This window comes from Exophiala dermatitidis (assembly GCF_000230625.1).
Source record: "Exophiala dermatitidis NIH/UT8656 unplaced genomic scaffold supercont1.2, whole genome shotgun sequence".
Taxonomy (NCBI): Eukaryota; Fungi; Ascomycota; class Eurotiomycetes; order Chaetothyriales; family Herpotrichiellaceae; genus Exophiala; species Exophiala dermatitidis.
The window spans coordinates 792,266-819,517 of NW_008751647.1; the positions used below are offsets into that span (position 1 = coordinate 792,266).

The 27,252-nt window shown below is 52.3% G+C and overlaps 9 protein-coding genes across 9 annotated transcripts; 6 read left to right on the plus strand and 3 right to left on the minus strand.

Moving 5' to 3' along the window:
• Positions 1-533: 533 nt before the first annotated feature.
• HMPREF1120_01790 (UDP-N-acetyl-D-mannosamine 6-dehydrogenase) lies at positions 534-1,709 on the plus strand (the record flags this gene model as incomplete). Its single annotated transcript, XM_009155814.1, has 1 exon — positions 534-1,709. The coding sequence occupies one exon, from the start codon at positions 534-536 to the stop codon at positions 1,707-1,709; it is 1,176 nt and encodes a 391-aa protein (XP_009154062.1).
• A 1,671-nt stretch (positions 1,710-3,380) lies between these two features.
• On the plus strand, positions 3,381-5,957 carry HMPREF1120_01791 (chitin synthase; the record flags this gene model as incomplete). The annotated part of the gene is made up of 3 exons (XM_009155815.1): positions 3,381-4,895; positions 4,989-5,667; positions 5,749-5,957. The coding sequence occupies 3 exons, from the start codon at positions 3,381-3,383 to the stop codon at positions 5,955-5,957; spliced, it is 2,403 nt and encodes an 800-aa protein (XP_009154063.1).
• Positions 5,958-6,104: 147 nt separating this feature from the next.
• On the minus strand, positions 6,105-7,473 carry HMPREF1120_01792 (peroxin-4). The gene has a single exon (XM_009155816.1). It carries the CDS (start codon positions 7,049-7,051, stop codon positions 6,467-6,469), a length of 585 nt encoding a protein of 194 aa, XP_009154064.1. The 5' UTR covers positions 7,052-7,473; the 3' UTR covers positions 6,105-6,466.
• A 222-nt stretch (positions 7,474-7,695) lies between these two features.
• HMPREF1120_01793 (endonuclease III) lies at positions 7,696-9,102 on the plus strand (the record flags this gene model as incomplete). Its single annotated transcript, XM_009155817.1, has 1 exon — positions 7,696-9,102. One exon carries the CDS (start codon positions 7,696-7,698, stop codon positions 9,100-9,102), a length of 1,407 nt encoding a protein of 468 aa, XP_009154065.1.
• A 1,139-nt stretch (positions 9,103-10,241) lies between these two features.
• On the plus strand, positions 10,242-11,480 carry HMPREF1120_01794 (actin cytoskeleton-regulatory complex protein end3; the record flags this gene model as incomplete). Its single annotated transcript, XM_009155818.1, has 1 exon — positions 10,242-11,480. The coding sequence occupies one exon, from the start codon at positions 10,242-10,244 to the stop codon at positions 11,478-11,480; it is 1,239 nt and encodes a 412-aa protein (XP_009154066.1).
• Positions 11,481-12,628: 1,148 nt separating this feature from the next.
• On the plus strand, positions 12,629-17,281 carry HMPREF1120_01795 (uncharacterized protein; the record flags this gene model as incomplete). The annotated part of the gene is made up of 2 exons (XM_009155819.1): positions 12,629-12,879; positions 12,931-17,281. 2 exons carry the CDS (start codon positions 12,629-12,631, stop codon positions 17,279-17,281), a joined length of 4,602 nt encoding a protein of 1,533 aa, XP_009154067.1.
• Positions 17,282-17,528: 247 nt separating this feature from the next.
• HMPREF1120_01796 (uncharacterized protein) lies at positions 17,529-18,937 on the minus strand (the record flags this gene model as incomplete). Its single annotated transcript, XM_009155820.1, has 4 exons — positions 17,529-17,731; positions 17,847-18,215; positions 18,313-18,454; positions 18,662-18,937. The coding sequence occupies 4 exons, from the start codon at positions 18,935-18,937 to the stop codon at positions 17,529-17,531; spliced, it is 990 nt and encodes a 329-aa protein (XP_009154068.1).
• Positions 18,938-21,583: 2,646 nt separating this feature from the next.
• HMPREF1120_01797 (uncharacterized protein) lies at positions 21,584-24,016 on the plus strand (the record flags this gene model as incomplete). Its single annotated transcript, XM_009155821.1, has 1 exon — positions 21,584-24,016. One exon carries the CDS (start codon positions 21,584-21,586, stop codon positions 24,014-24,016), a length of 2,433 nt encoding a protein of 810 aa, XP_009154069.1.
• A 393-nt stretch (positions 24,017-24,409) lies between these two features.
• HMPREF1120_01798 (uncharacterized protein) lies at positions 24,410-27,146 on the minus strand. Its single transcript, XM_009155822.1, has 3 exons — positions 26,358-27,146; positions 25,232-26,299; positions 24,410-25,157 (listed from the first exon to the last, which is right to left on the minus strand). Exons 1-3 carry the CDS (start codon positions 26,539-26,541, stop codon positions 25,135-25,137), a joined length of 1,275 nt encoding a protein of 424 aa, XP_009154070.1. The 5' UTR covers positions 26,542-27,146; the 3' UTR covers positions 24,410-25,134.
• Between the last annotated feature and the right edge of the window lie 106 nt (positions 27,147-27,252).

A 27,252-nucleotide genomic window follows, 5' to 3' on the forward strand; every position in this document is an offset into this window, starting at 1 on the left:
CATTGCTTTTTCTGGGCGTCCAGATCGAAGGAATCAGTGGTCAGTTTCCATTTCAGGTACGTTCGAGATGTCTGCAAGGGTCTTCTTGCCTGAGTCTGGATCGTCCTTGTGGAGCTCCCAGGACCCTTTTTGCATCACATAGACGTTGACAGTGGCCTTTCCATTGGTTCTGAAGCACTTCTCTTCGTGAGGACGACCGAAAAGGCCAATACCAGAAGCAACCTTTGGGGATGAATCTAGACGACGAGTCCCTTTCGATAATCCAAGCAATAGCGCCAGGTTTCTGAAAGCAGAATATTCATCTGGATGAAAGGGATGATGGCCATGATGTTGAATAGTTTTCTTGCGGTCTCGAACACATCGAGGGAGAGGCTGTTGAGGTATAAAGTCCTGGAAAGATGCTCATGAAATCGTCTTGAATTCATCATCAACCAACTCACCTCGATCAACAAGCCCAAAGGTTCACACCATCTCAATCTTCTTTTCCTCCAATTGACATCTTTCTCATATCATCTTCGCACACAATCAACAACATGACTTCGAACAACTCGGGTTATGTCTGCATCGTTGGAGTTGGATTTGTCGGCGAATCCCTCCTTCGAGAATTCAGCCACGTGCATCCCACCATGGGCTTCGACATTTCAGAGAATCGCATCAAGGACCTTCGCAGCAAGTATGCTGACCAGAAGGACCTTGTCCTCACCACCAATGAGGCGGATCTGAAGAAAGCCAACCATTACCTCATCTCTGTCCCAACTCTTCTCAAGGCAGACCACTCAGTCGACTTCTCACACTTGAAGTCTGCCCTCTCAACTGTCTTCCGCTATGCACGCCCCGGAAACACCATTGTCATTGAGAGCAGTGTTTCCGTCGGCACCACTCGCCAACTCTTCCAGTCCACCCAGAATGTCTTCCACTGCGGCATGTCGCCAGAGCGTGTCGATCCTGGACGCACGGTTCCTGCGGCCAATGAGATCCCCAAAGTCATCTCAGGGCTCACCCCAGATTCTCTCAAGGTCATCACCGACCTTTACTCGAGCGTCTTCCACCATGTCGTTCCTGTCTCATGCCCTGAGGTGGCCGAGATGTGCAAACTGTTCGAAAACTGCTATCGCATGATCAACATTGCCTACGTCAATGAGATCAGTGATGCCTGCCGAAACTTGGGCATTAACCCGAATGAAGTCATCGATGCTGCTTCCACCAAGCCTTATGGTTTCCAGACCTTCCGTCCAGGCTTGGGAGTTGGCGGCCACTGCATTCCAGTCAACCCTTCCTACCTCATGGTTACCTGCCCCAACCTGCCCGTCTTGGACCAGTCGACCACTCTCATGAGAGAGCGTCCACGGAAGCTGGCTCGCGAGCTCCACGGCCATATCTCCTCGTCCAAACTGGGCTCGACCAACTTGAAACCACGTGTCCTCGTAATTGGTCTCGGTTTCAAGCCTGGTCAGTCTGTGCTCTCCCACTCTCCAGGCATCGACTTCGCCACCGAGCTCCAGAGGTTGGGTTGTGACCGGTTGGCGTTTTACGATCCCTTGGTCGCTCAACATGCTCTTCCATTGATGGAAAAGCTTGAGGACGACTCATTCAACCCCAACGAGCTGGCTGCCGACTTTGACGCCGTTGTCATCTGCTGTAGACAACATGGTGTCGACTTCGACGTGCTTGACCAACTACCATCTGAGATGGTCTGGTCATATGACTGATTGGTCTCCGAACCAAAGCAAGACTGAGACGGTTTGATATTTTGGCGCAGGAGTTTTTGATCGGGTTACGGAAAGGGACAATAGAAAGGGTTTATACATAGACCCCAATATAGAGTCTAGATTAGATATCTGGCCTACACAGAACATAAAAGATATTCCTCATACAAGTCTACTTCTACCTAATTTCCCATTTCCCGTTGTTTTGTTTGTGCACTGTTTACTTGGCCACAACAACACTCCAGTGAGGGTTTCTGTTAGAAAATTGACATGTCAGACGACAAGGCTATCAGTGTTGGTGGGGAAAATGTGCGGCAATATTCGAAAAATGTATGTCAGACAAGGTACCCGCAATTTTAATCCAACCTCACTTCACCCCTAATTAGCCGTGCTGACAGCTCCCAGGTCGAGAGGTGAGTGTGGTCGCCCGCAGCGACGAGCTAGGTGACGTGATCAAGTCAGCAACAACCTTACAAGTTTAACAGACGCAAATCTCGGTACACATGGGTCTGTGCTGCCAGTGCGTGAACACTCGCTCGACAGACAGCAGTAGTGAGCGAGCATTTTGCAACACGCCCCAGGCACACCCAATTTTAGCGTGGGCCACCCATGATGAAGATTATGAGAAAATGATTGACAGGGGGACAACCGTTGGATACGAGTTTCAAGACTAAACTAAGAACGGTATATTGCCATCCAACCGTTGACCAGCGACGCGCACGGATCACCAGCCAGGCCAGGCCGTTACAATAGTTCCACTAGTGCGAGGCTTTGACCACAACTGTGTTCTGGGTACTACAACTATCGCTTTCAAATGATCCCACTGGCTACTACAACGTCGTACTACTGGCCTGCCAACGGGGGGCAAAAAATGAATTTTTGTTACTTGTGACTGGCTATCGGCTTCAAAGTCTGGATCTGGTTTGTCCTCCTAAAAAGTCGGTACAGTAACACCAAGAAGGATGTGTGGGGTTGGCAATGCCTCAATTGGGAAGGTCTTGATCAGTGCACCCCGGGTAAACATGCCCAGCCAAACGAGACGCTGGAAAGACACCCTCTGGACACCCTCTAGTCGGGAAGATAGAACTGTCTGGATGATGTCGACAGTACTCGATTGGGAAGTTGTGTGATGGCGACATGAGGAACCCAGACCCTTGAGATATCTGCTTGCAGCGATGGTTGCTGCTGCACTGTGCTGGACAGTGATCCACCTACAGAGTCTCGACGATACCTCAGGGTCTTGGGGTCAATACCAAGGAATGATGTCGTACTCAGTCGACATCAGTGAGGTTCTGGGCCTGTTCAACCATTTTCTGGCTGGTCAGAGGATTTCTTTCAGCCACCGAGAGACGCCCAACGCCCTCGAGTGACGAGGCGGAAGCCTAAATTACCTATGATCTACACACCCGGTCGATTCAAGTCAATCCATCTTCGCAAGCGACGTCATTCGAAGAACCTCCCTGGCTTCAGTGCTTCCGCTGCGTGTTCTCACTTCGTGCAAAGTCACACACTCGCCGCCATCGCCTTCACACAGTCATCAACACAGTACTGAGAGTCAGCAACAGGTCGCGTTGCGCAGCGCAGCGTCACTTGCTTGCAGGACGTCTGTTCACATGTTAACGGTCCACATTTCACAACACTTGCGATAGAGTCTTCGTCGCTGGGCGACAGATGATGCCCTGGAATGGTTTGACCAGCAGGCTCTTCAAAAAGCATGAAGGTCCCTTATTACCTATCACCGAAGAGAAAAAGGAGGAAATAGAAAACAACAATGCTCCGCAGAGCGTGAATACACAACATAGCATCGAGAACGAGAAATATCCACGGAAGGATTCGAGAAATGACGAGGGCCCGGCTCCCGACCAAGTCCATGGATTACCAGAGATCAAAATCACATTAGCTTCTCCCGAGGCCGAAGAGCCAACCGAGGAAAACACAGAATATGCGGCTCCGGCAGACTACGAGAAAGAGCTTGCCAAGTCTGCTCCGTACCGAAAGCCAGCGGCCTTCAACAACCCCTTCGGCGATAACGTACATGCCCTCCCCCACGCACAGACTACTAATCCTCGGCGAGCGTCGCAGTGGCAGGCCCAGCGAAGGACTTCCAGTCAGCCGCATCTGCTTCAACCTGCAGCACAACCGATTCGAAACTTCTCGCGGCCGTCGTTCCCGAGCATTGATGACAAGATCACATGGCAACCTGACCCGAACCGCTACCCAGCCGACTACCGGCGTAGACAGTCATCATGGGCGCAAGACAAGCCGCGAAGGCCGTCCGAATGGGGCAGAAAGGTATCGACCATCTCAACCCTCAGTACGCAGAGCGAGTATCCCGAGATCGTGGACCCCGTGGATCCAGCCAGGAAACTGTCACCACGAAACCTCGTTACTCAAAGAATCCTGTTCTTGGGAATCGTCATTATTTTAAACCTCGGCTGTCTCATGGCCGCGCTGTTCAGTCATTCGGGCACCTGGGTGTTTGTGTTCATTCTGGTGGTCAAGAGCAAAGACGTGCTCTCTGCTCTTGTCTCTCCCACAGGAATGCTGTTGCGCCGGATATATCACATATTCAAGCCGCCGAAAGAAGTACCGTCAAAATGGATTCTGTCGCTGATCCCCGCATACTCGGAAAGCGAGGAACAGATCGTAAAATGCATTTTCTCGCTGCGCGACAACGGAGTCGAGCCACATCGACAGGTCATGTGTGTCGTGCTGGACGGCAAACCGCGAGACGTCAAGTCGCACTACACCGAGTTGCTTTGCACCATCGAGAGACCGTATGTGTCGTTCAAACATCAACTGGGGGCGCTGCGCATTCATGCTGGGTTCATGAAAGACGTGCCTGTGATCATCATTGAGAAGAAAAAGAACGCCGGCAAGAAGGATTCTCTGATCCTCGCGCACGACCTATTCAATTTCCCCCGCAACAACATGCCATTGTATTCAGAATTACTGAGAAGTGAGATCTGGGAGCATATCCTACCGGAACTTACTGACCAGTTTCCCTTTGAGGGGTTCGACATGATCTTTTGTACTGATGCCGACTCGGTCATCCATCAGGGCGCTCTGGCGTCGTTGACCAATGCCCTGGCGAGGAAAGAGAACTCGATCGCCGCTTGTGGCCTTGTGCTTGTCGAGCTGGAACCTGGGTATGAATGGTCGCTTTGGAACATGTATCAACAATTTCAGGTAAGACCTGCACACATATCCTACTCACATCCCTCCCCCTTCGTATCTCTCTCTCCCTCTCTCTTCTACCTGAAACTAACCGTTGTCTTCTAGTACTGCTTCGGCCAATACGTCCGCCGCCGCGCCGAGCACTTCTGGGGCAAAGTCACCTGTCTCCCAGGCTGCATCACAATGATCAAATGCCGCCCCGAGTGCGCGGGCGCAATCGCAAAATACGCCGAAGCCGTGACTGTAATGCCAGTCCTGCACCACCAAGTCCAATACCTCGGCACGGACCGGCGGCTAACATACTGTTTGTTATCTCAAAACCGCAAACTTACTACCCTGTTCGTTCCCGAGGCCGTCAGCGAAACCGTGGCACCACAGTCCCTCCAACACTACTTGAGTCAACGACGACGATGGGGCTCCAACGCCTACTTCAACAATTACTTCTACATGACAGGCGAGAAGATGTCGCCCATCACGCGCGTGGCCGCGTTCATCGAGATCCTGCGTCTGAGTATGGTCTACTACCGCTTCTGCAATACGATTCTGTTAGTACACCATATCATCGTCGGTATCATCAACCATACCTTTGAGACGGCTCGACTGGCGCCGCTGTTGGCAGTCAGCCAGACGCCGCTGCTGTGGTTTATCATCTCTGTGATGATTGAGCCACAGCTTCGGTGCAGAGCACACAAGTTGGCTATGGGGTTTTGTATCAACAAGTGCGTCTCGTCGTTTATTTCAATGACGGTGTTTTGGAGGGTTTGTCGGAATGTCGGGTCGCAAGGTATGTACTGTACTTACTGAACGCCTCCTGTTGCTCTGCTCGCCTTCGGCTGATCTTTTGCTAACTGTGAACGTGGTTTAGTATGGGGTATATCTGGTGTTACGGCAGCTAGTGGTGCTGCAGCGGCTGGAGCCACCGCGATCACTGCTGCTGCTGTGCCTGCTGTGCCTGTCGTCCCTGCTGTCCCGGCTGCTGCTGTGGGTGTTGCTGAGCCGCCGACGGCTGTGATTGCGCCGACGAAGGAAGATGTGGTGGCGCCTGATCTGCCCCGCCAACAACTGAATGTCTAGAAATCTAGATTGTGCCATTCAGTTTGGCTGGCTCGAGTCCTGTCATGGCCTCATCGGTCCGTTGATTTATGTTAAGTGTCTTTGACGTTCTAGCATGGTGTTTGGGCGGGAGCATAGGCCATAGAGAAGCATACTGTAAATGTATAATGGAAAAGTCGACAGGGTCTTAATTCCCTAGGCATTATCTGCTTGAAAACCGATAGAGAGGCAATATTATATTTCTCCTTGTATCGCTCATTGATTGGTTGTTCTTCGGTGTCGTAGAAACCATTACACCAGGGCAAATATCGAACACATCTTTCCATCAGCCAACTCTGCCTTGAACCGTTGACTGATGCCTCGTAGCGTGCTAAAACCAGAATTTAACCCACAGACATTGTAAGCCGATATATTGCTTCAGTACGCTCAAAATGCTCCCCAGATCCGATCCGCAACATCAGAGAGAATCGCCTTGCCATTTTTGTGTTCATCTCCCTTGGTTTCGTCCTCTTTATAGCTCAGTCCCCTTGTCACAGCCCCAAATGCCCACCCGAACCCGGTCTCTTCTCCGTAATAAACCCAGCCCTCCCCTCCCCAGCCCATCTTTTTTCCACAGTCCAGAACCTCACCAGACTTTCCGCCCCAATCTTATCGTGTTCACGATACAAGTTCGCAATATCGACATTCAACGGACTATCGAGCCCCGGCGACGTCAGCAGCTGCTGAATAGCCCCCATGGTCGTGGCCAACGTATACGTTGGGGCCCAGTGCTCGCCGGACAATAACGTCAAACAGATCTCGCCTGTTTGGAAATGCACGTTTGGATGGCAGATGGGCGTGACGAAGTGTACTTTCGGCGGCGCAAGGGGGTAATTGGGCGGGATGGAAATCTCCAAAAGCCAAAGGCCGTTGTGGTATGGGTTGGTGTGGTCGCGTGGCCCTTGGAGGACGGCTTCCCATGAGAATAAATCTTCTTCGCTGATCGGGGCGAGGTGAAGGGTTGCTTCGCAGGGGTTGGTGTGTAGGTCTTGGAGTTCGCGGGTCAGGCGTTTCAGGGCGTTGGCGGGTGTGGAGCGCGAGGTTGTGGGTGTTGATGAGGATGATGATGAAGGCATTGTTTTGGTAAGGGTATGGTTATGGATCGGTTGATGGGATGGTTAATCCCCCGTGATAGTGAGACTCTACTTCAATGCGAGGGAATGCTGTCGCGCGGAATGGACTGCTTGTGGTGGAGAACGGTGACCTGCAGTGGACAATAGTAGAGTACTGGTATGAGGTTATGTACGGCCGTGATGCTGGAGGCTAGCAGGTTCTATGTCGCAATGCTTGCGGTGTGTGGAGAAGCGATTCCGAAGGGGTTGTTGGAGCAAGAGATGTTCTCGGAATAGTGAGAAGACTGGGCTTTCGTGTTTGATTTGAGGTGGTAGACGGTAGAATGTAGGTAGTCGTGTTCTGAGGTTCAAGTTGTTGTCAAGCTCCGGCGCCGCCCGCAGCCTCATGCAGTGGCAGCCGAGGCTGAAGTTCAGCCTGACGCCCCAGGAAACCCACCAGTCGGAGGTCGGCCAATTCAAGTTCGTGTTCATTCTCTAATAATTGACTCCACGCGTGAAGCCCGCGGGGACTGGCGCACTGATCACTGGAAGGTTTTGGCCACTGTTGGCTACACGCTGGTCCTGTCTGCCCTCTGGCCCTTTCAGCTGTTGAGACTCAGCCTCTATTACCATATGGATGCAGCCGCATCCTCTTGACCAGCCTAGCCATGCGGACCTCCAGGATCTCCCAGGACACTACGCGAATATTCAATGCGGTGTCCCACAATGCGCGCACGGGGCGAACAACCAGGAGCGCAAAGCGCATCGCCTCGTTTGCGCTGGGTTTCAATGAAGAAACCGAGGTACACGAGGACAAAAAGATGAAGCCGGAGGCGGAGGAGGACGATAACAGCGACGACAACTCCACGCTATCCGCACTCTCTCAGACGCCCGACATCGAAGATGCTTTGAGTCCGGAGCTACGGCCTCGGTCTGGGACGAACAGAAAGAGGAAGCTTGGTGCAGAGTCGCCGCATACTGCGAGATCTATAACCACGGCGAAGACAGAAGTGGCTGATACGACGGCGAGGAGAGGTGGGAATACCACGGGGGGAACAATAAAGACCGAAGAGATAGAAGGAACAGCTACACCAACGCAAGCAGGTCCACGGGGGAGAAGTAAAGCCAAACCGAAGACACCTGCTCGCAAGACCACGTTGCCGTCAGGCACAGTCCGAACACAACCTCCGTCGAACTGGAACGAGATCTACGAAATAGTCAAGGCAATGCGACAGCGCAACCCTACAGCTCCTGTCGACACCATGGGCTGCGAGGAACTGTTCTGGCCGACCGCTCCGCCCCGCGATAAACGGTACCACACATTAACATCGTTGATGCTGTCCTCGCAAACCAAAGATACAGTCACCGCAGTCGCTATGCATCGTTTACATACAGAACTTGTGTCGACCGACGAGATCAACCCGGAGGAGGGGGAGGCAGAAACGAAGCAATCGCAGTTGACGATAGACAATATCATCTCCTGCGACCCCAAACATTTGGACAATTTGATCGGCAAAGTCGGCTTCCACAACAACAAGACCAAATACATTAAACAGGCCGCACTCATCCTAAAGGAGCGATTTAATTCAGATATTCCCGACACAATCGAAGGGCTAGTCAGTCTTCCTGGCGTCGGACCGAAGATGGCGTACCTATGCATGTCTGCCGCTTGGGGCCGCGACGAAGGCATCGGTGTCGACGTGCATGTGCACCGCATCACCAACCTGTGGGGTTGGCATAAGACCAAAACGCCCGAAGAGACCAGAGCCTGTCTGGAAGCCTGGCTTCCAAGGGACAAATGGCATGAGATCAACAAGATGCTTGTTGGGCTGGGCCAGACAGTTTGCTTGCCTGTCGGCAGGAAATGTGGAGAATGCGATTTGGCGGGCACAGGGCTGTGTAAGGCCGAAATTAGAGGATGGAAGAGCAAAGTCACGCAAAAGACGACGGTGGTAAAAGGCCCCGAGGGAAGAGTCAAGGTAGAGTTTGACGAAGGAGTGGTCAAGCAGGAAACACTTGGGGGAGGAGAGCAAACTGCGCGGGTGCAAGTGAAGATGGAGGAAGAACTGGGTTGATCATCGAGCAACGGTGTTGCTATGTGTGTTTGTACACAAGGCTTTACCCACATTTTGGGTGGTGCCAGGTTAAGACAAGCCGAAAGAGCAGGCCGACGCGATTTCTCCATTGAAGCTATGCTTGTTGCCCGGCTTCGCATCGTTGTGGCTCTCGTGGGAATTGAGGTCCAAGCCAGCCAACATTTTGGCAAGCAAATTCCGCAAAAGGGGAGGCCGTCATTATCGCAAACATGTTTGCGAGGTACACGAAGCAACTCTGCACTACCAGAACAATTCGAATCAGGTACAGGACCTCGAGGACTCGACTTGACCCCAAAGAAAGAATAGCTGCACCATCGGCGTATAGCGGTTTGTGTTCCCTGCTGAGGTGTGGCGAGCGATGGGGAATGCTACGCCAGCGAGACATTGCCATCGGCCACCAGTGGATCACTGATGATGGGGATAATCACCGTTGTTGGTGTGGTTGAGGATGATATCCGGCTCTCCCTGCCTGCATGCATTGGGTTTGAGGACGGCACTTGGGTATCAGATTTGTTTGTACGGACAGGCGGGCCTGTTACCCACTACCCAGGTACCTACATACCCAAGCGGCCATGCATTGACGCATCTCTGGAAGAATGGGTGTGCAGAGTCGCGGAGAGCCTTTTGCAGGAACTTGCTCTCGACATTTCAAAGGTCGATTCCGGTGGCTTGTGTGACTTACTGGCCACCCTGCAAGCAGATCAGATAGTTCTTTGACAGTTATCTTGTATGGTCCGTCCGCCTGGGTGGTTGGTCCTCCTGTTGACATGGCAGATTCACATGTCAACGGCTACCGCTTACTAAGAAAGTACTGCTGACTAAGGCTTGTACTGCGCCTTGCTAGCCCGGACTCGGACGTAACTTGTAGTACTAAGCCAGTACCAGTCGATATGCACCTCAGTCTATTATGCCTGCTCACATCATATAGTGAAATCAAGGCACCTACACCAATTCCACAGTCTCAATCGTCATCATTTGCACAGTCAACCTGGATTGGAGTTCTTTGGGCGTTGCTATCGAACAGGCGTTTCCTACAACGAGATCTCACTGTATACTCCTGCCTTGCCTTTAGCTCCGAACCACGAACGACTCCCCTACCTCCATCTATACCTTTCGCTATGTCAGGAAGCAAGCGCATCGAGAAATGGGAAATCGACCGCTACTGGGAGATATTCTCGTCGCTGGTGCAACCGCCCGCGACATCGGCTTCGCACCTAACAAACCAAGCCGCAGCCAACGTGCTGCGCAACTCCCAGCTGCGCGATGACCAACTCGAGCGGGTATGGGACTTGGCGGATGTTGACGGCGACGGCGAACTAGACTTCGAAGAGTTCTGTGTGGCGATGCGGCTCATCTTCGACCTCGTCAACGGAGAGTACCAGGACGTACCGAAAAGCTTACCAGACTGGCTTGTGCCGGAGAGCAAAGCACACTTGGTAGCGGCGAACCGAGCATTGACAGGCGATCGACGGGAACAATTTGAGAGAATCGAGGATGACGAAGACGACGCCGGCCTCAAGGACGGTTTTGACTGGTACATGAGTCCAGAGGACAAGCACAAGTACGAAGAAATCTACTCGGCGAACAAGGACCGACGCGGCGAGATCAGCTTTGACAGCTTGCAAGGGTTATACGCAAGCCTGGACGTGCCGGATACGGACATCCGCAGTGCTTGGAACCTGATCAACACGAGCGGGCGGGACACGATATCCAAAGATGCATGTCTGGCCTTTTTACACATTCTCAACTATCGTCATGAAGGATACCGGATACCCCGGACGGTGCCGCCGAGTCTGCGAGCCAGCTTCGAGGGGAACCAGATTGATTACCAGATTGACAGTATGAGGAACCGTCCTAACAAATACGACGAGGAAACTCCTACAGGACGGAAATCCAAATTCGGCGATGCGTATTTGAGCCGTCTGGGAGCTAGAGGAGGGTCGGCATATACTCCAAAGGGGACGGACTTTTCTGACGTGGTTGAAGATGAGGATCTTGAAAAGGTCCGGCTGCTCAGGGAGCTGCGCGAGCTGGAGGCTCAGCATGATGCGGCCATTGCCGCTGCGGAGCGTCGGCGCAAGCAGAGGCAGGAGAATGGGGGAGGGCGCCAACCTGGAAAAACAAACTGGACACTCGTGAAGCGAGAAGCGCAGCAACTACTGGAATACAAACGACGCCAATATTTGGAGCTGAATTCGGAGACGGCCAACAAGTCGGGCACCGACCTCAAGAGACTCAGGGATGATTTGGCATTGGTGGCCGAACAGATTGATGGGCTCGAATCCCATCTCAAGAAACGCCAGGCCGAGTTGGACAACCTCCGTCAAGAGATTGAGAATGAGAAGGCGAGTCGGTAGTATCGCGTGCGGAATTTGGTAATGGGAACAGAAGTGAATAATTCGTGATAGTGGATTTTGGGTGTCAGGAACAGAACACCAGATTGCACCTTCATGCGCAAGGCCTTTTGTACTTGTACAATTGTACTCCCGTGTTACGATATTCAGTGCGATAAACATCAAGCCCAAATGCCAACCCGCCGTCTATCTTTCGGTCCGTACTTTTCGTAGTCCATCTGTGCTGAGGACATCTCCTCTCTTGAAGTTTGCTAGGCCAGCGTCAGCGATGAATTCCAAGGGCTCGACTTGCGCGAGAACAAACCATCAGCTTCTTCCCATGCTCTGCCTGCTCCAAAACCTGTGCCAAACCACACAGGCCAAGCTCTTCGTTTGAACAGCAATACTGAAAATATCACCCCGAAGGAGAAGCCGAGAGCCGATCGGATCACAAAGGAGGAAATCGCACGATCCCACTGTATGTTGCAACAAATTAGCCACTGCATCCATTGACTGAACCCCGACCTCGCGTGTGCAGCGCAGCGTCATCATTGTGGTAATTGAGCGGAACCAAGTAACCTCCGCAGGTGTGTTCTGACAAGTGCACATTTTCTTATCTCTGTATAGTGGATCGTACCTTTTCGTTCAAGAGAGCTTCGCTCACAGGTCTCGTTCTGGGTGCGACGGGCAAGGGAGGACTTGAGACGTTGTCGTCCGGCATCTTGAGAGCTGCGGCAGGTCGCGTCAGCAAATGCGGTGCAAGGGACCAATATGACTTTCCCACCTTGCGAGCGAACAGATGTTATATGCGGTTGGGGAGTATCTGGTGGTAGAGGCGTCGCAGAACACAGTACAGTTCAAGTTCGTGCACACGTCGAGCTGGATTGATTGACGAACTGAAGCTCGATGCTCGCTGCTCTTTCTGCTTCCAGTTCCGCGGCGAACCTTAGCTAAGCAAAAGGGTTGCGGACCAATCGGAGTTCGTGCAGGCAAATTTTCCGGACCGAAGTCGAAGATCCATATCAAAGATCAAGATCAACCATCACGACCAGGCGTAAAGGCACTGTATAATAACGGTATACACTTTTTGTCAACCTTTGACTTTGTCCGTGCAATGCCCAACGATCAAAAGTTACGAGGATGGTGACTTTTGTGCCGCCCAAGTTTCAGCCATGGCACCACAATCCTTCGAGGCTACAATCGCAGGGCTGGACCGAGCGAGTGGTCCTCCCGAGAAGATTTTACAGCAAGCAGCCCAAATTCTAGGTCTTGATCTAGCCGACAACCTCACTACGTCCTCCAAAGAAGTCAGATTCAAGACCACCGCACGCTCACCGGGTTTCAAAGAGCAATGGCTGCTTCGTTGGCTTTTGAAAAATCTCAATGCTTCAGATGCAAAAGGCGAAGGATCGAAGTCGGAAAGGTTGGTGGTTTCCGGCTTTTGTGATTGATCCTTCACGCTGACTTGTGCTAGATTCGTCCTGCTCCCACAGTTTTGGTCGCTTCTTCTCAGCTTGACATGCCGCATTGCAGACGAAGCCTGTCTAGAAATCTTGTTGGAGCGCAAATTCTTCCCTATTCTCGACGAGTCTGTCCGGTTTTGTTTGTCGAATTTCGGCGCTCATGCCGATGTCCCGCGTCCTATGGACGGGGAAGACGACTCTAGAGAGCCGCCAACCAAGAGACGGCGACTGAGTCCTCCAGTGTCTGCCCAGCCGGACGAAAAGCCGTCTCAACAAGCGAATCTCGTTTGGGTGATGCTGCAGGCCGCCTGTCGATGCGTGGACCTCTTAGCATCACCATCGATGCTCCAACGAGGCAAGACTGCGCCGAAATGGACTGCGCCGTGGAACGATCAAGCCTCATTGCTGGGTGGACTTCTACAGGCCGTTGCGATGCTTGCCAGTAAATTGTCGGAGGGTGAGCATGAGCAGCAAGGCACGCTATCACAAGTACTTGATACAGTATTGTCTTTCTGGCAAGGCGATTCTGCTGCCACCCGGGCCCAGAGTGATGATCCAAACCGAGCATTCGTCTTGCACTGTCTGGAACCGACGTTGGTCCTCCTCGATCTTCTGAAAGGACCTAATATCAGTGAAACTTTATTCAACCCAGCCAAAAAGGCACTGGAGCGGTTGATAGCCCTTCACCTAGTTTTCCCATTCCGTGCGATGTTCAACGAAAGATATGCCAAAAAGTGGAGAAATGTCAAGGACACCCTCTTATACGAGCATCTCGAAAACGTGCTCAAAGGTTTCAAAGAGCGCGTGATGGTCGTCAGCGATAAAGATGCTGAATCTAACAAACCTCAAAATCTATCTTGGGTCATTCTCGACATTGCTGCACGCTCAATCCCAGCTTCCGACCTTCGGAAACGACAACAGGAACAACCATGGCTTGACTCGTTGTTCATATGTCTTGTCCATGTTCTCTGGCCTCGCATCCCTCAGATCACCTCTACCGGTGTCGTGCAGAAGGAGATCTCAACAACCTTAGCCCTCAGGGATCGTGAGAGCTGGGTGGCACCTATGGAGAAGTTGATTGATGTCGCGCTGGGCGTCAAGCTCAGAATATCTTTACCCATCTCGGGCTATATCCTCTCGGCCATATTTGCTTCTGAAGAGGAGACTTGTCCTTGGAGCCTCTTGGCCAAGATTGTCCGACTTGACGTCAACATCTTAATCCCCAGTATTGGGCTGTCGAGTTCCGACCAGCTCCTGAAACAAGTTCTGGAAAGAACTGAGTCCGACACGGTGCCAAATGAGCTGTACAAGCTTATTCGAGACGACATCTTACTTGCCTTGCTACGTGCCTTTGCGCGAGCGAGGAATTTGGATGGGTTTATGACCATCTGGCAGCAAGGGCTGGGCGACGCAATACGAGTTCGATACACTACCAAATATGATCCTGATACCATTCCTGCCGTCTTGGTATGGGACGACGATGATATTTTTGACGAATTCAAATCCCTGGCCTTGGTTCACGCACCGCCGAGAATGGGTCAGCGGCTGCTGGGCGAGCTCGTCGAGCAGTTGAGATCCATCTCTCAAGTTGTAGGATCTACGGCCGATGTATTTGCCAAGCTCGCAATCTTCTCAGCCTTGCTCGAGCAGTTGGACATGCAAGAAGCAAGCTTTTCTCTCGACAACAACCAATTGGTCGGTCTATTGGAAGTGGTGGCAGACATGCTGCCCAAAAAGTCCGACTACCAAGCTCAACGATGGCGACTCTGGAGACTTGTTCGTCTGCTCCTCCCGCATGTTGACATCGGCCGCGTACCTTACCTTGAGGAGCTGGTGACTTCCAGATACAGTTTCATATCGCTGCATGACCTGCAAAGTTTAGCACGACCTGACGAATCTCGCAAAAGGGCCGCAACATTCCTGGAATGTCTAGAATGCTTCTCCCTACTTATCGAGCTTGCTATCAGAACCCCGGCATTACGGAAGAATCTGGAAGCGGAGCTCAATCAACTAGCTGAGCTGTTGCTGCAGACGCAGACGCAGACGACGCCCGGCTCTCTGGCCATCTGGAACGGACGAAGCTACGACTGTACTAGCCGGGAAACTCTTGTTTCTGCCTGCGTTGGCCGTCTCCTGCAGCGACCAGAGATCTTTTCCACCTGTCCGACTGCACTTAAGAGCCTAATGGATACGTCTTTCGAACTGGTTACGAAGTCGGCAGTGTCCGGAAAGGCAGAGGCTGTTGACGCCGGGCCAAATCTCCAGGCGCTCTTGAAGTCTATTTTGAAAGATGAAGAAGTCATCAACGATCCAATCCTACGAGAAACGCTCTTGCTACATGTTACAGAAATTCTGAACTCTACCGGGAATAAGCCCGATCAATTACTCTTGCAGAGCCTCCCGATACAGGCGTTGAAGAAGTCTCAGCTGAGAAAGGTAGCTACTGCAGCCGTGCAGCGTCTGACGGATGAATGTCGAGATACCACGATTGAGGGTCTGGCTGAAGACATGAACCTATTGATCCGCTGTGACTCTGTTTCGCCCAAAACCGGAATCGACTACAAGGACTGGCGGCAGTGGATCGGCATCTGTGACAAACTATCGAAGAGCAAAGAGTTCGGCACATCGTCGTCTTCGTGGCCTGCCGTCAATATGATAAACCACACATTATCCCGGGTGTGGGCGCAAGCACTGGCTAGTCAGGACGTTACAGTCCTCTCGGACATTGTTTCATGGATCAAGAAGACTCTTAACGTGGCCAAGGATGAAGGCGGCGATGCGCAGATCAATTTTCTAGCTCTCGAGATCATCCTCGGGCATGCATGTCAGGCCGGTACTGCATTGGACAACTTGAAAGTTATCAGCAGTCGCAAGTTGGAAAAGTTGCAGAAATCGTTCTTGTCAGTATTGAAATCTCGACTCGACCGGATCTTGCATGACCAGGACCAGCAGGTTGGTACTAGTACGACTGCACTCTTCCAACTGAAGCTCGTCGTTTCTGCAGCCCGTCATGTCGGGAGTTCAGGAAATGACGAAGAACTTCGCAAAGCCACCGAAAGTGTACGGGCCATGCTCGGAGACATACCGGAGACCTCAAAGAATTCGGATTCGGGTTCTTCAGAGTGGCAGTGGCGGACAAAAGCTGCCCTCCAAAGCGAATGCATGAAGTTCTTACCGCTGTCCGAGGTCCACCCCAATGGAAAGGAAGAGATAGATGTCGCCGCCGCGCTTCAGAAACTCACTTCCTCTCTATCGACTGAGAACACAAACGCCGATTTGTTGCAGCTCGTTACCGCCGCAGACAATTTAGTGGTGCAAGCCGGTCCAGCAGCCTGGAGTGCCATGATCGACTCCCTCTACCAACAACACCAGGGATCATCCCAGCTCGTGCGTCCCATCGTCATCGCTTCAGTCATTGCACACACAACCACACACGACATTCTGCAGAATCCTCAACTCGCAACGACTTTGGCCGACCTTGCATGCATGCGGAATTTGCTCAATAACCCCAACGGCCCGACTTCTCTAGAAGAATTATGTCTCTGTCTAGACAATGCCAGGACCGTTCTCGAATCCCACCCATTGATCATCAACCAAGCTACTCTTGACAATCTACTAGCTAACATTTGCACCATCGCCTCGTCCGCCGCTGACGACTATATTGTCACCCCGACCACTGGCAACTCGGAAGTCGCAAAAGTCAGTCCACACCCCTCCGACATCTACAACCGTCTATGTGCAGTCGTCGGGGCAATTCTCGCCCGCCACAGACGTCGCATATCCGATCGATATCATTTACTTTTACCGGTCCTACAAACTCTCTTAAGGTGTCTTTTCTGGCCTGGCTTGAATGCTCTTCATGACAACCACAACCCCAACACCAACAGCAGTACGGCCGTCAGCGTCAGTGTTTCCGCATTCGGCACCCGTCACCTACCGAACTGGATGCGCACCTCACAAGACCCTCTGTCCCCGTCCTCGGCGGAACATTTTTCCCGTCTCCTCTCGTCAATTTGTAATCCGACTGTTTCGGCTGCTCGGTCGGGGTCGTCGAAGAAGCGTGGACATAGCCACGGCCACAACGACCTCAATCTCAACCTCAACGACGAGACGAAACGTGCAAGACTGTTAGCAGGCCAGCACATGCAGTATCTCGTCATGGAGTATGCGCGGTGCACACTGGACGGACTGATTGTGTCGTCTGTCAAAGAGAAACTCATGCCCGGAAAGTATAGTGTCATGGGCGCCATGGAGAGGGATCTGCTGCGTGCGTTGAATGCGGCTCTCGATCCGAGTGGTCGTGCGATTTTCAAGGGGTTGTATGATGACTGGACGAGGTATGGGAAGTGGGATAAGAGTTAGAAGTAGAACAAAAGATAGGAAAGATAGAAAACCGAACACGGGTAATCGCGGGTGAGTCCCAACTGGTTTGATTTTGGTTTTGGTTTCCAGACCTTGCTGGCACCATCTACACAGTGTGTACAGTACTACCGTGTCCAATGGTCTGTCCTCCGCCATCAGGATTCTAGAAATATTCCATTTTGACGTCTTGCTTCAAGCTTTACTGGTTTATATGCAGCGAGGCGCCCTTTTCCTTCCATCATCGGTCTCACATAATAGCCAACGCGTTAGGCGGACTAGCCACCCCGCCAGGGACATTCAACACCTCGCTCGTGAACATGAACGTCCACCGTTTCTCCTTGGCGCACTGGCGGGCGAGTTCCTCCAAGTCGAAAAGTTCACCGATCGGCAGGCCGAGGCCGGACAGGATGGTTTCGTGCATGCGGAATTCCATGACGCCCAGACCGCCCTCTGTAGAATTTGTCAACATTACTAAGAGATGGACTTATGAATCGACTAGTGTGATTGCATAGGTGGTTTCTTGTCTTCCTCGCATGGAAGTATAGGTAAAGACAGGTTCACTCACTCCAAACTTCGAATCCGGGCGAGTCCGCACCGACGCAGGAAAATTGAGTATCCCACAGCCACTCCAGCGACTCCAGAGACCCCTTGAGGCCAGGGTAGGTCATGTTCTGATCGGCCATTTTAGCCTGCAACTCGACCTCGGACAGACTTTCGTAGCGATGCACGAAGCCGGTGCGAATCAGAAGAATGTCGCCGGGCTCGAAGGTGATGTTGCATTTCTTTGCGATCTCTTGGATCGTGGACACGGAGATGGCAGTGGCGGACCATGGGTCGTACGAGTCCGGAGTCCCGCTGGCTTCGGCGACGGATTTGGCGTGTTCGACGTAGTCGATGAGGACGCCGCGGCCGACGATGCCGCGTTTCGCCCATTCTATAAATTGATATCCTGATTTAGTGGTGGACCATTGACGGGTGGGGGGATGTGATTAGGCCAAAGGCATGGTGATCAGATCCAGGTGGCTACAGACCTTGAATACCGTTCCGGTGACTCGTTCCAGATTTTAACTCGGCCTGCGTGAAGCCATTGTAGAAGCGACCGTCCGGGAACGCCCAATGCCGGAAACCGTCCCACTGCGTGCTGGTTTGCGTGTTGATTTCGAGGCGGTCGTCCTGTTGGGATCCCGTGCTGTTAGGTACCTTGGTCTGAGAGTGTGACTGGTAGCTGTCTCTGTCTCTGGAACATTGGAGACGCCGAGGGGGAATGCAGTGTGAGGCGGAAGAGGCCAAGCTCTAAAGTGCCAGGGCGGATGCCAGGAGAGGGTAGAGCGGTCAGTAGACAGTAGAGTCTTTGGGACTGTCTGTTCGTCTGTCCCTTACATTACAGTTCTCGGCGATCTGGAAGATCTCGTGTTTCAACCTCGTGCGGTAGAATGGCGGGACGTGCATCTCATCCATACTCCAGTTGAGGCCAATGGACACGCCAGTCTTGACTTCGGCAGCGGCTTTCTTGATGCATTCTGGCGTGAGACGGTTCAGACATCCTAGTTGGTCGTCTTTGCCCCAGACTCCCCAGGCTGAATGTGGAGGGTGGTCGGGATGGAGTGGTAGGTCTTTAAAAGGGATGTGCTTTGGTGAGGTTGTGTTGCTTGCCATTTTGGTAGCGGCTGCCAAGGGGGGTTTTAAGGAGAGGGCGACGGGTCTCAGGCTGGATATTGATCTTTCTTTTAAAAGCCGTGAGCGGCTCCGCGTTGGTGAGAGCAACCGAGTCTGTTTCTGTCGCGTGCTTCGCTCTGCTCAGTCCTGGTATGACCAGGAGAGAATGGACCGAAAAGTAAGGGCGCAAGACTGTGGTGTTCCGTTTCGTGTTTGGTGTTTCTGCTCGTTGGCGCTACTGGTCGATCCCGAAGTCGGACTGGAACCGGCACCGTGTCCACCAAAGAGTCAGTTACTTTTCTCAGCAGTCTGTAGATTTCCCCCTCCATTCTTTGCTTTGTGGTTTCTCTTCTCGCCTGTATGCGCAGTGGTTGAGTGCTCGAAGCGTTGCCATGTCGTGCTTCCAGTGCTGAAGGGAGGCGCTTGACGGGAAATGAGATGGCTTGTTTTTTACGGGTGGTTGGCTCTTCGAGTTAAGCATTGTACGAGCTCGAGACGTCCGCAATGAGATCAGGATGGCGAAGCTGCGGTGAGTGGTGAGGTCTTGCAAAGTTTCAAGCTCGACGTGAAGAGGAAGCAGCCTGCGCCTTGAAAATTCATCGACGTGCAAGAACGGCGGGCAAAGATTTCTTCGCTCTGCCCATTCTGCTTCCCTTCCACTTCCACAACTGTCTTCCTATCTTCCCTCTCTGGATTCGATGTATCAGTTGTCGAATTAGCAGTGGTGAGGAAGTATACAAAACCAGTCCTATTGCGCTCCCTGTGCTGGATTCCGCGCTGTCAGCTGTGAGGCTCAACTTGACCACCTTTTCAACGAAACTCCAGCCAGCCTATTTGCCTCAGCAGGCCTTCTTCTGATCGAGCTATCTTTTCTTCCTCACCTCACCGTCTTCAAAGGTGGCCGAAACACCCTCGGCCTGCAACGCGCCTCGCATACAGAAGCGTCTCACCTATGTGGTTTACACGTACCAGCCGGGCGCCTCACTCCGGCAAAATCGGGCGTCGGTGAGCCATCGCCGAAGACAAAATTGATTCGACGACAACGATTGAGTGGGTGGTCGTTCGTTCATCGCTTCGCAAGACTACACGTAGAATCTTGGTTTGTCATCCTCCATTGGCTGTCTGCAGTACTGGGCATCTGTTCAGCCCACAAAATCATCCCGTTGATTCCGTGCTCCAGCCCAACGTCCATTTTCTCGTCCGACGCCTTCCATGCTTCTACTCTGGTCCTACACTTTCTATTTGCGTCATGTGCCTGGCTCCTGTGGTGGGACACGAGCGGCTTCTTGGATTGCCCTCGATGATTCAGCATATTCAGCGAGCTTCGGACGCAGTGTATTTTCTCTTTGCACACACAGCTTCGCGGTCAGGCCGAAGCATTGTCAATCACACTACAAGTCCATATATGAGACATGTCCACTGCAGCACGCCATGATTCAGAGCCAAAAGCTACTCGTGTTCAGCTAGCCGTGTCTCACTGAAAAAAGTACCCCGCCTATATCTTCAACTGCCGGTCAAATAGGCCCATCCTAGTCCGCGTTCTACGGACTTTCGATAGGAACGGCCTCGAACGGTGCCAAAGCTAAATGACCAGTCTTCTACAATCGGCCAAGGCTTCAACCGGCGCGTTACCGCAGACGAAGTGAGAGAATTAGGGAGGAAAGACCGCCCAGCGGGTGTCATGCTGTTGCACAATATCCCAGCTTTGTTGTCATAAGCCAACGAACGGATTCGACCATTGCGAACAGGAAGCCTCAGTTCTAACCTGCTGACCTGCACTACTCATCTACTTACTCACCGCCGCGTTGCGCCCTTCAACATTGGCCCCGAACCCGAGGAACATGGACTCGTCACATGACTCCACCTTGATGAGGCTCTGCCACCCCTGTAGCCAATAGGGGAGCAACAGAACCCCCCTGGGTGACTTTGAGCAGAAATGTCTTCTGCCTGGCTGCATCCTGTGTCGTATCAATTCTCAAACTATCTTTCAGCCTGACCAAAGTCATTATTCGATGTGATCCACACAAGTTCCATGCATGCCGAGATGTCCCCTTACGTATGCGTCGGACGTGAACGATGCGGTCCGTGGCTCAAACGTGTTGGTTCCGTGTTCCCCAAGCACACAATCCACTTGAGGCTCTGCTACAGCGTACCATGGGAAACTTCATTTCATCCTCCTTGCATTGGGAAGTTGGGAACCTGATCACTCGCTCCATCATGACCAGCTTCTATCATTACTGCTGGATCCCAGCACCAGGTATTTTCAGCCTCATCCCTCGCGGTTTCTTTTACTGCCCTTATCCCCCATTTAAATGGGTTCCCCAAGTCGTTCATAATTTGACACGGTGCTTCCTCATGGTTTCGTCACGTCTTGCTAGTCTTTTCTCAAGTCTCGCACCGGGTCTTGTCTACGGGCATGTTCATCTCTGACCTACCCTTCGACATTCTTCATCATGTGGCTCGACGCCTTGATATACGCTCTCATGGCAGTCTTGGAAGGGCGTGCAGGTCTCTATATCAACAATTGCGGGATGAGGGCACTGCGAAAAAATGCCTCCTGGTCACGAAACATTCTCTTGGATGCGAGGAAAGTAAGCTGACTGTGATCAGGCCGACATACCGCATTCGACCTGGGCTAGACTGGCAATGTCAAATCCAACAGCGGGCTTCCGCGTCACATTGGGTCGGTGTAACGATCATGATGACGCTTTGCAGACAGCTTCGCCATACTCTGCGTGCATCCTGGCTTACGCCACCAGTTTTGTTTATCAAAGCGGGATCTTGTCCTACACGACGTGTTCTACCCTCCGAGTTCTCGACCTAAACAACTGTCGGAACACTGAAAAAGTGTTTAGCAGCACTGTCTTTTGGAAGGCCATTACTCACCAAACTCAGGGCGGCGCCGGACTCGACCTTGAATCTCTTGTGTCTCTGCGTGTCCACGAGTATGCTTGTGACATTGTGGTCCTCGTTTGCGATTTCGGATTCCATGGCCAATATTTGGTCGCGGTCAATATTGCGGAGGGTTTCGAACCACTACAACCGACGGCAGATGTAGGTGGTCTTTCTCGTGTCATTCTTTGCACACGTCTGCGATCCACCAGCAAGTTGTTCGTCAGACACAACGGCCGATATTTGGTTACAGGCACTTATTCTGCCCTAGGAAATCATGACCACCATGAATGGTTGCTTTACCGGTACGACCTCACCACTTCAAGACTCGTCAGTAAGGAACCGTTACAACTGCGAAACTTCTTTGGCTCTGAACTGGGGTCTACAGTCTGCTTCACCATATTTGACGGAAGTTTCTACGCGTTGACAAATCAGACAAGCTTTGAGAGCGAGGAAGTGGACTGGACAAGCTACTACCACTTTATAAGCTTTGCTTTGGACGATCCGCATCCAGATTTGAACATACAGGTCATCTGGAGGAGACAACATCTCGAAGGGCCAATCAATGATGCATGGACTCATCTGGGTTTCCAACAGGATCACCGTAATGGTGAGCTGCTGATTGTAGAATGTAGGAAGGAATGGTTGTCCGGAGGAAGTCAATGCACGAGGACATATTACACTCACCCTTTCCATCGAGTAGTCCATCGCGACTTGGAGGAGGGCCTGCGCCATCCGCCGAATGACCGACTCAGCCTCACCTTAGACTTCAAGAGCAACAGCAGATGGGAGGAATCGTGGCCTCGCGCTGATCGGTTTGTTCATACCGAGATTTCATCCGGCGAGCCTCACGGCGTCAAGGAATATATTTGCGCAAAGACGAAATGGCACGGATACCATTTCAACTCTCAGACATTCGTCGACCTTGTGACGGACGAAGTCAGGGTCGAGGGTGAGTGGCGGGCTAAAGAGCGAATCAAGCTCCGAGTGGTTAGCAGACGTGAGCTCAGTCCTATGGTCCGCGACGAGGATTCTAAGATGATCCCCGGTGGGATGAAGATCAGACCTCGTATGCGAGACAAAGACGGCAATGAAATGCAAGATGGAGAGAAAGCATTCACGGCCAGCAAAGCATCACTGTGGCCTCCAGATGACGCACCGCAGGAGCTTCAAGATGTGCTCTGTCCCGACGGTCGAGCAGGGGATGTCCACGCGGTCCTAGGTGACGAGGGCATCGTCTACATGGCTGGCCCGCGCCGGCAAGCTGACGCCCCTGAAAGAGCCCTCATCTTTGTCAGCTTCGACCCGACATTTGGGTTTCGCAGCATGAAAAGACCAGATGGATCCAGTGTCATGCCGAAGCAGAAATGGCAAGGTTCGCCCTCCCAGTCGGGAAGAAAGCGCAAGAGTTCATCGATACCACGTGAGAATTTCCGAGATGTTCCTGATCTTGAGGACTCGTCACATCTGCTCAAACGCTCAAAGTGGGTTCGCACTGGACAACATTCGCCTACAAAATCGTCGCCGCCCTTGTCGGTGGTCGAAGTTTCAGAACTTTCGAGCATACAAGAACCGTCTGATGACCTGAAGACGAGGCACTTTGTTGAAGAAGAACCCCAGGCTGCTGAGCGAGCCACGTCGCTGACAGAAGTCAAGGTCGAAGAGACAGAAGAGAGCAGCCGTACTCAATTTCTGGGAAAGGAGGTTGTCGTCGATGGTACCGACGGTGGTCAAACACCACAAGACTCCAAAATCCAACGACGAGATTATGCAAGCTCCTCTTCGGCGGCGAGGGGGAAAAGGACCAGCGTCTCATCATCAGCACCGTCCTTATCTCTACAGCCTCCATTGGAACCACAATGGGGATTTGACCGGGTATCGTCGTCACCATCACGACTACCACCAGCAGGACATTCATCTTCGTCTTTTTTGGACCAACAGTGGGATTTTGCATCGGTATCGTCACTGTCGTCGTCGTCTTCACCTCTCTTACCACCTTTGAACGACCTGGCAAGTGATTCGGTTCCTACCACAGCCAACACTGCTGGCTTCGAATCTAATGACGATACCACCGTGAGCGCAGACGGCCCATCTCTTTCTGGTAACGAACACGAACTGCAACTGCTGCAGACTTGGCGCGAGAACGCTGCATACTTGACCATTGGGCGAGGGTTTTGGTTACGATGAGACGCGACGGGGAGATATCTCTGACGGTGAGAGGTGATGACGATGGGTCAATCGGCCAGCCAGCCAGCCATTCGTTCATTGTTCCGCTGATAGCGAAATCCAACAAAATCGAATTTGGAGTGCTTGATACTGTTGACTGTTTGCAGTTTGCAATGCCACGCCGTTCAGTTCGAACTTCCGGGGTTCCCTTGTGTTCGCATCTCTTTTGGTGGGGGTTTTGGATTGAGAGTTTAGTGATGGTGATGGCGATGGCTTCCGTAAAAGGAGGCTTGATAAGATGCGGTCCCGAGGTCAGCACGAGACAGAAACATGAGCATGGGTACGAGCACAAGCATAAGGACGGGACAAAGGGAGGGGGGAGGATGGGCCATTCAGGCCGAGGTGAAGGTGAGAGTAAAGGGGGTGGGTAAGTATATATCACTCCGGTCGAGAGAACTGCAGACAAATCGAGGAACGGAACCTGGCCGTGCTGGCTCGGGATGGACTGGGGCATATCTTTGTCTAAGCGGATTGTTCATTCTCTCCTTTCCTCTGTCCTTCTCTCCAGTACAAGAATATGAAACCCATTCGGAATGACCTGCCTTGACCTAAACTGAGGTATCCTATCCTGCCATGACAGGACCGCACCTCGGAAACCCCGAGTGGGCTGTAGCTCAAGCCCAAAGAAGGATATAACTTCTCGTCCGAACCAAGTTACCAGGCACCACGTGGAATCGACACAGCCCCTGCCTGGCTGCCTGTCTCACCGAAACTGACCACATCTTGAAAGCTGTGCAGAGCAGCACCACGATGGATATGCCGCCAGCACAGGGCCGCCCAAAGCTAGAACTCCTGTTGGTGTCGTGCCGTCTGGACTTCCAATGCGGGTGCAACACAACCATGATATGTTCTTAGTATGGTGCCCCATCCATCAATGGATCGACATTTGCCTGTCCGCTTGGTTTGTCATGGGAAGCGACGGGCAATTGACTTGTTCGAGAACTCATGGAACAACTGTTGGCGATAAGGCATGCAACAGGCAAAAAGGTTTGCCAGGCGGGCGCTGCGAAAATACTGCTCCGGAGCTGTACACGAAACACGGGTGTGTTACATACTTCCGGCGCATTTCGAGGCTCGGTCTAGTTCAGACGCACGTAGTTTCCTGTAAAATTCTACTGTCAGTCGACTATCTCCACAAGACAGCCAAGCTTGGCATGCTGATATGACTCGACTTACCAGGGAATTGACCCTCTCGGCCATTCAACCGTCCGGTCCACCATTCATTCTCATTCTGGGTTCTGTGCACAATCTCAATGACATCGCCAGTCATGAAGCTCAAATCGCCCTCGGCCTGCGCTTCGTAATCGTACAGCGCAGTGACTGTCTCCGCGGCAGGGACGCCACTCAACCGGCTCGGCTTGGGCTTTGGTGGCGGTGGCTTGCCCTTTGCTGCAATCGCGGAACCCAGGGCTGGACTGCTGGGCATACTGCTTGACGAGCCTGCAGGCGAGTACGGTGGAGGTGGATTGGAATGGCCGTCCTCCAAAGTGCTTGTCCTACCTCTCGCAGCATAGGAGGATTTGCTTGCTTCGGCCTCCTTGGCTTTCGCATGAAGCCCGTACTTAGACACACCCCGGGCGCTCTTCAAGCCACCTGTGCTCTTGAAGTGGACTATGGACAAAGCCTCGGCACGTTCCTGTACATCGCCTCGCTTCATCTCGAAAGCTTCTTCGATGTCGAGATTCAGGTTGAAGTAGCCGATATTGATCGCTTGCATCTTCTCGTGCAAGGTGTAAAACAGGTTTAACTGCATGTAGTAGAAAGACTGGAACAGTGGGCGGATGAACTCGGCCTCAAGCGCAAAGAGCTTCGGTAGCTCGTCCTTGAGCAAGTTGTTGAAGTACTCGTAGTCCTGGGTGGCCTGCTCGACATCGTTTTCGGCCTTATACAAAGCCTTTTCGTCCTTCAACGTCTTCTCTTTCTTGTCCTGCAGCTTTTTCAGGGTGGCTCGATGACGGTCATAATCGAGTTGTTTGTGTTGTCGTTTCACCGCCACTTTCCGAATGACCTTGATCACTTCCAGTAACTGGTCGGCCGGCGCTATCACACGCTGCTCAATCATTTCCAATTCGGGTTGCAATGTGGCTTGCAGGTCGCGCACAATCGATTCGTACTCCTCGCATGCGCGAATTCCTTCTGGATTGCCTTCAGGGATTATGGAGTTGGGGTCCGAGACACGCCCTGATATGGGTTTGTAGATCTCTTGGATCGCCTTGGAGAACTCGATCTGGTGGTTCAGCATACCTGCGATTTTGTAAGATACCATGCTCGGAATTGTGTGCAGATGACAGTGGTGCCATACCATTGATTGCTTCAAAGTACTTTTTCGACTCCTCGTGCAGCTTCTTGGTCTCTTTCTCGAGCTCCGCGAATCGCCGCTCGGCATCGATGTAGACCGCATCCTTTGTATTTTCACCAATATTGAAGCGCTGCTTGAACTGCTGCGGTGCGCGAGTTATGCTCTTGGTTACACCTTTGAGACTCATACTTGATGCGTCACTCCTCGCGTGCGGCAGCTAGCTAATAATGAGGACTCGATGTGTGCTGCGTTGGCAGGATGCGGACGTTCCGGATTCAATGTGTTCAGATCGATTTGGTGAATAACTTCGAGAAAAGAGACCGCACTTGACGGGCGAGCAAGATTGAGGGGATTAGAGAGCGTCCAGGCGCCAAACCGGGATTGTGTAGACTGAAAGGACGGGCGCAGATGACTGAGGAGTTGTTCGTTTGGAGAGGCTATGCGCAGAGGCAGTCGAAATGGCCCACTCGCAGAATGACGCAGCACGGCTGAGCTCGGACCGCAACTGTTGGCTGCCTGGGTAGTATTGTCCCTTTAGGCGTACTTGGCTAATGAGTTCCAAGAGGCGGAGGCCTTGTCAAGTCTGGGCAGCAACAGAGCTGGTGGAAGAGAAGGAATGTATCTAATACTATAGGAGGGGAGGCAACGACGTTGTGTACAGCGTAGATACAAGAGTGCCTAGGTCGTGTCCCGGAGGGTTGGAGAACGCACACGGGCACTCCTCCTGGTAGTACTAACTTACAATTTAGGTGGTGGTGATGGCAGGGTCAAAGCAGTTCAGCTCTGCTTGTCGCTGTGCTCTGCATTGTCAGTGGTAGATGACCTGACGGCAGCATCTCATTGGGTGGATCGAGCCCTGCTGATTAGTAACAAGGGTCCGCGGACGCTTTTACAACCG

Coding starts and splice junctions, on each gene's coding strand:
- HMPREF1120_01792 (XM_009155816.1), bottom strand. CDS start 7,051: ATGCCTTCATCATCATCCTCATCAACACCCACAACCTCGCGCTCCACA.
- HMPREF1120_01798 (XM_009155822.1), bottom strand. CDS start 26,541: ATGAGTCTCAAAGGTGTAACCAAGAGCATAACTCGCGCACCGCAGCAG. Junction 26,300..26,357: donor GTACTTTGAAGCAATCAATG/GTATGGCACCAC, acceptor ACAAAATCGCAG/GTATGCTGAACCACCAGATC. Junction 25,158..25,231: donor CCGAGAGGGTCAATTCCCTG/GTAAGTCGAGTC, acceptor AGAATTTTACAG/GAAACTACGTGCGTCTGAAC.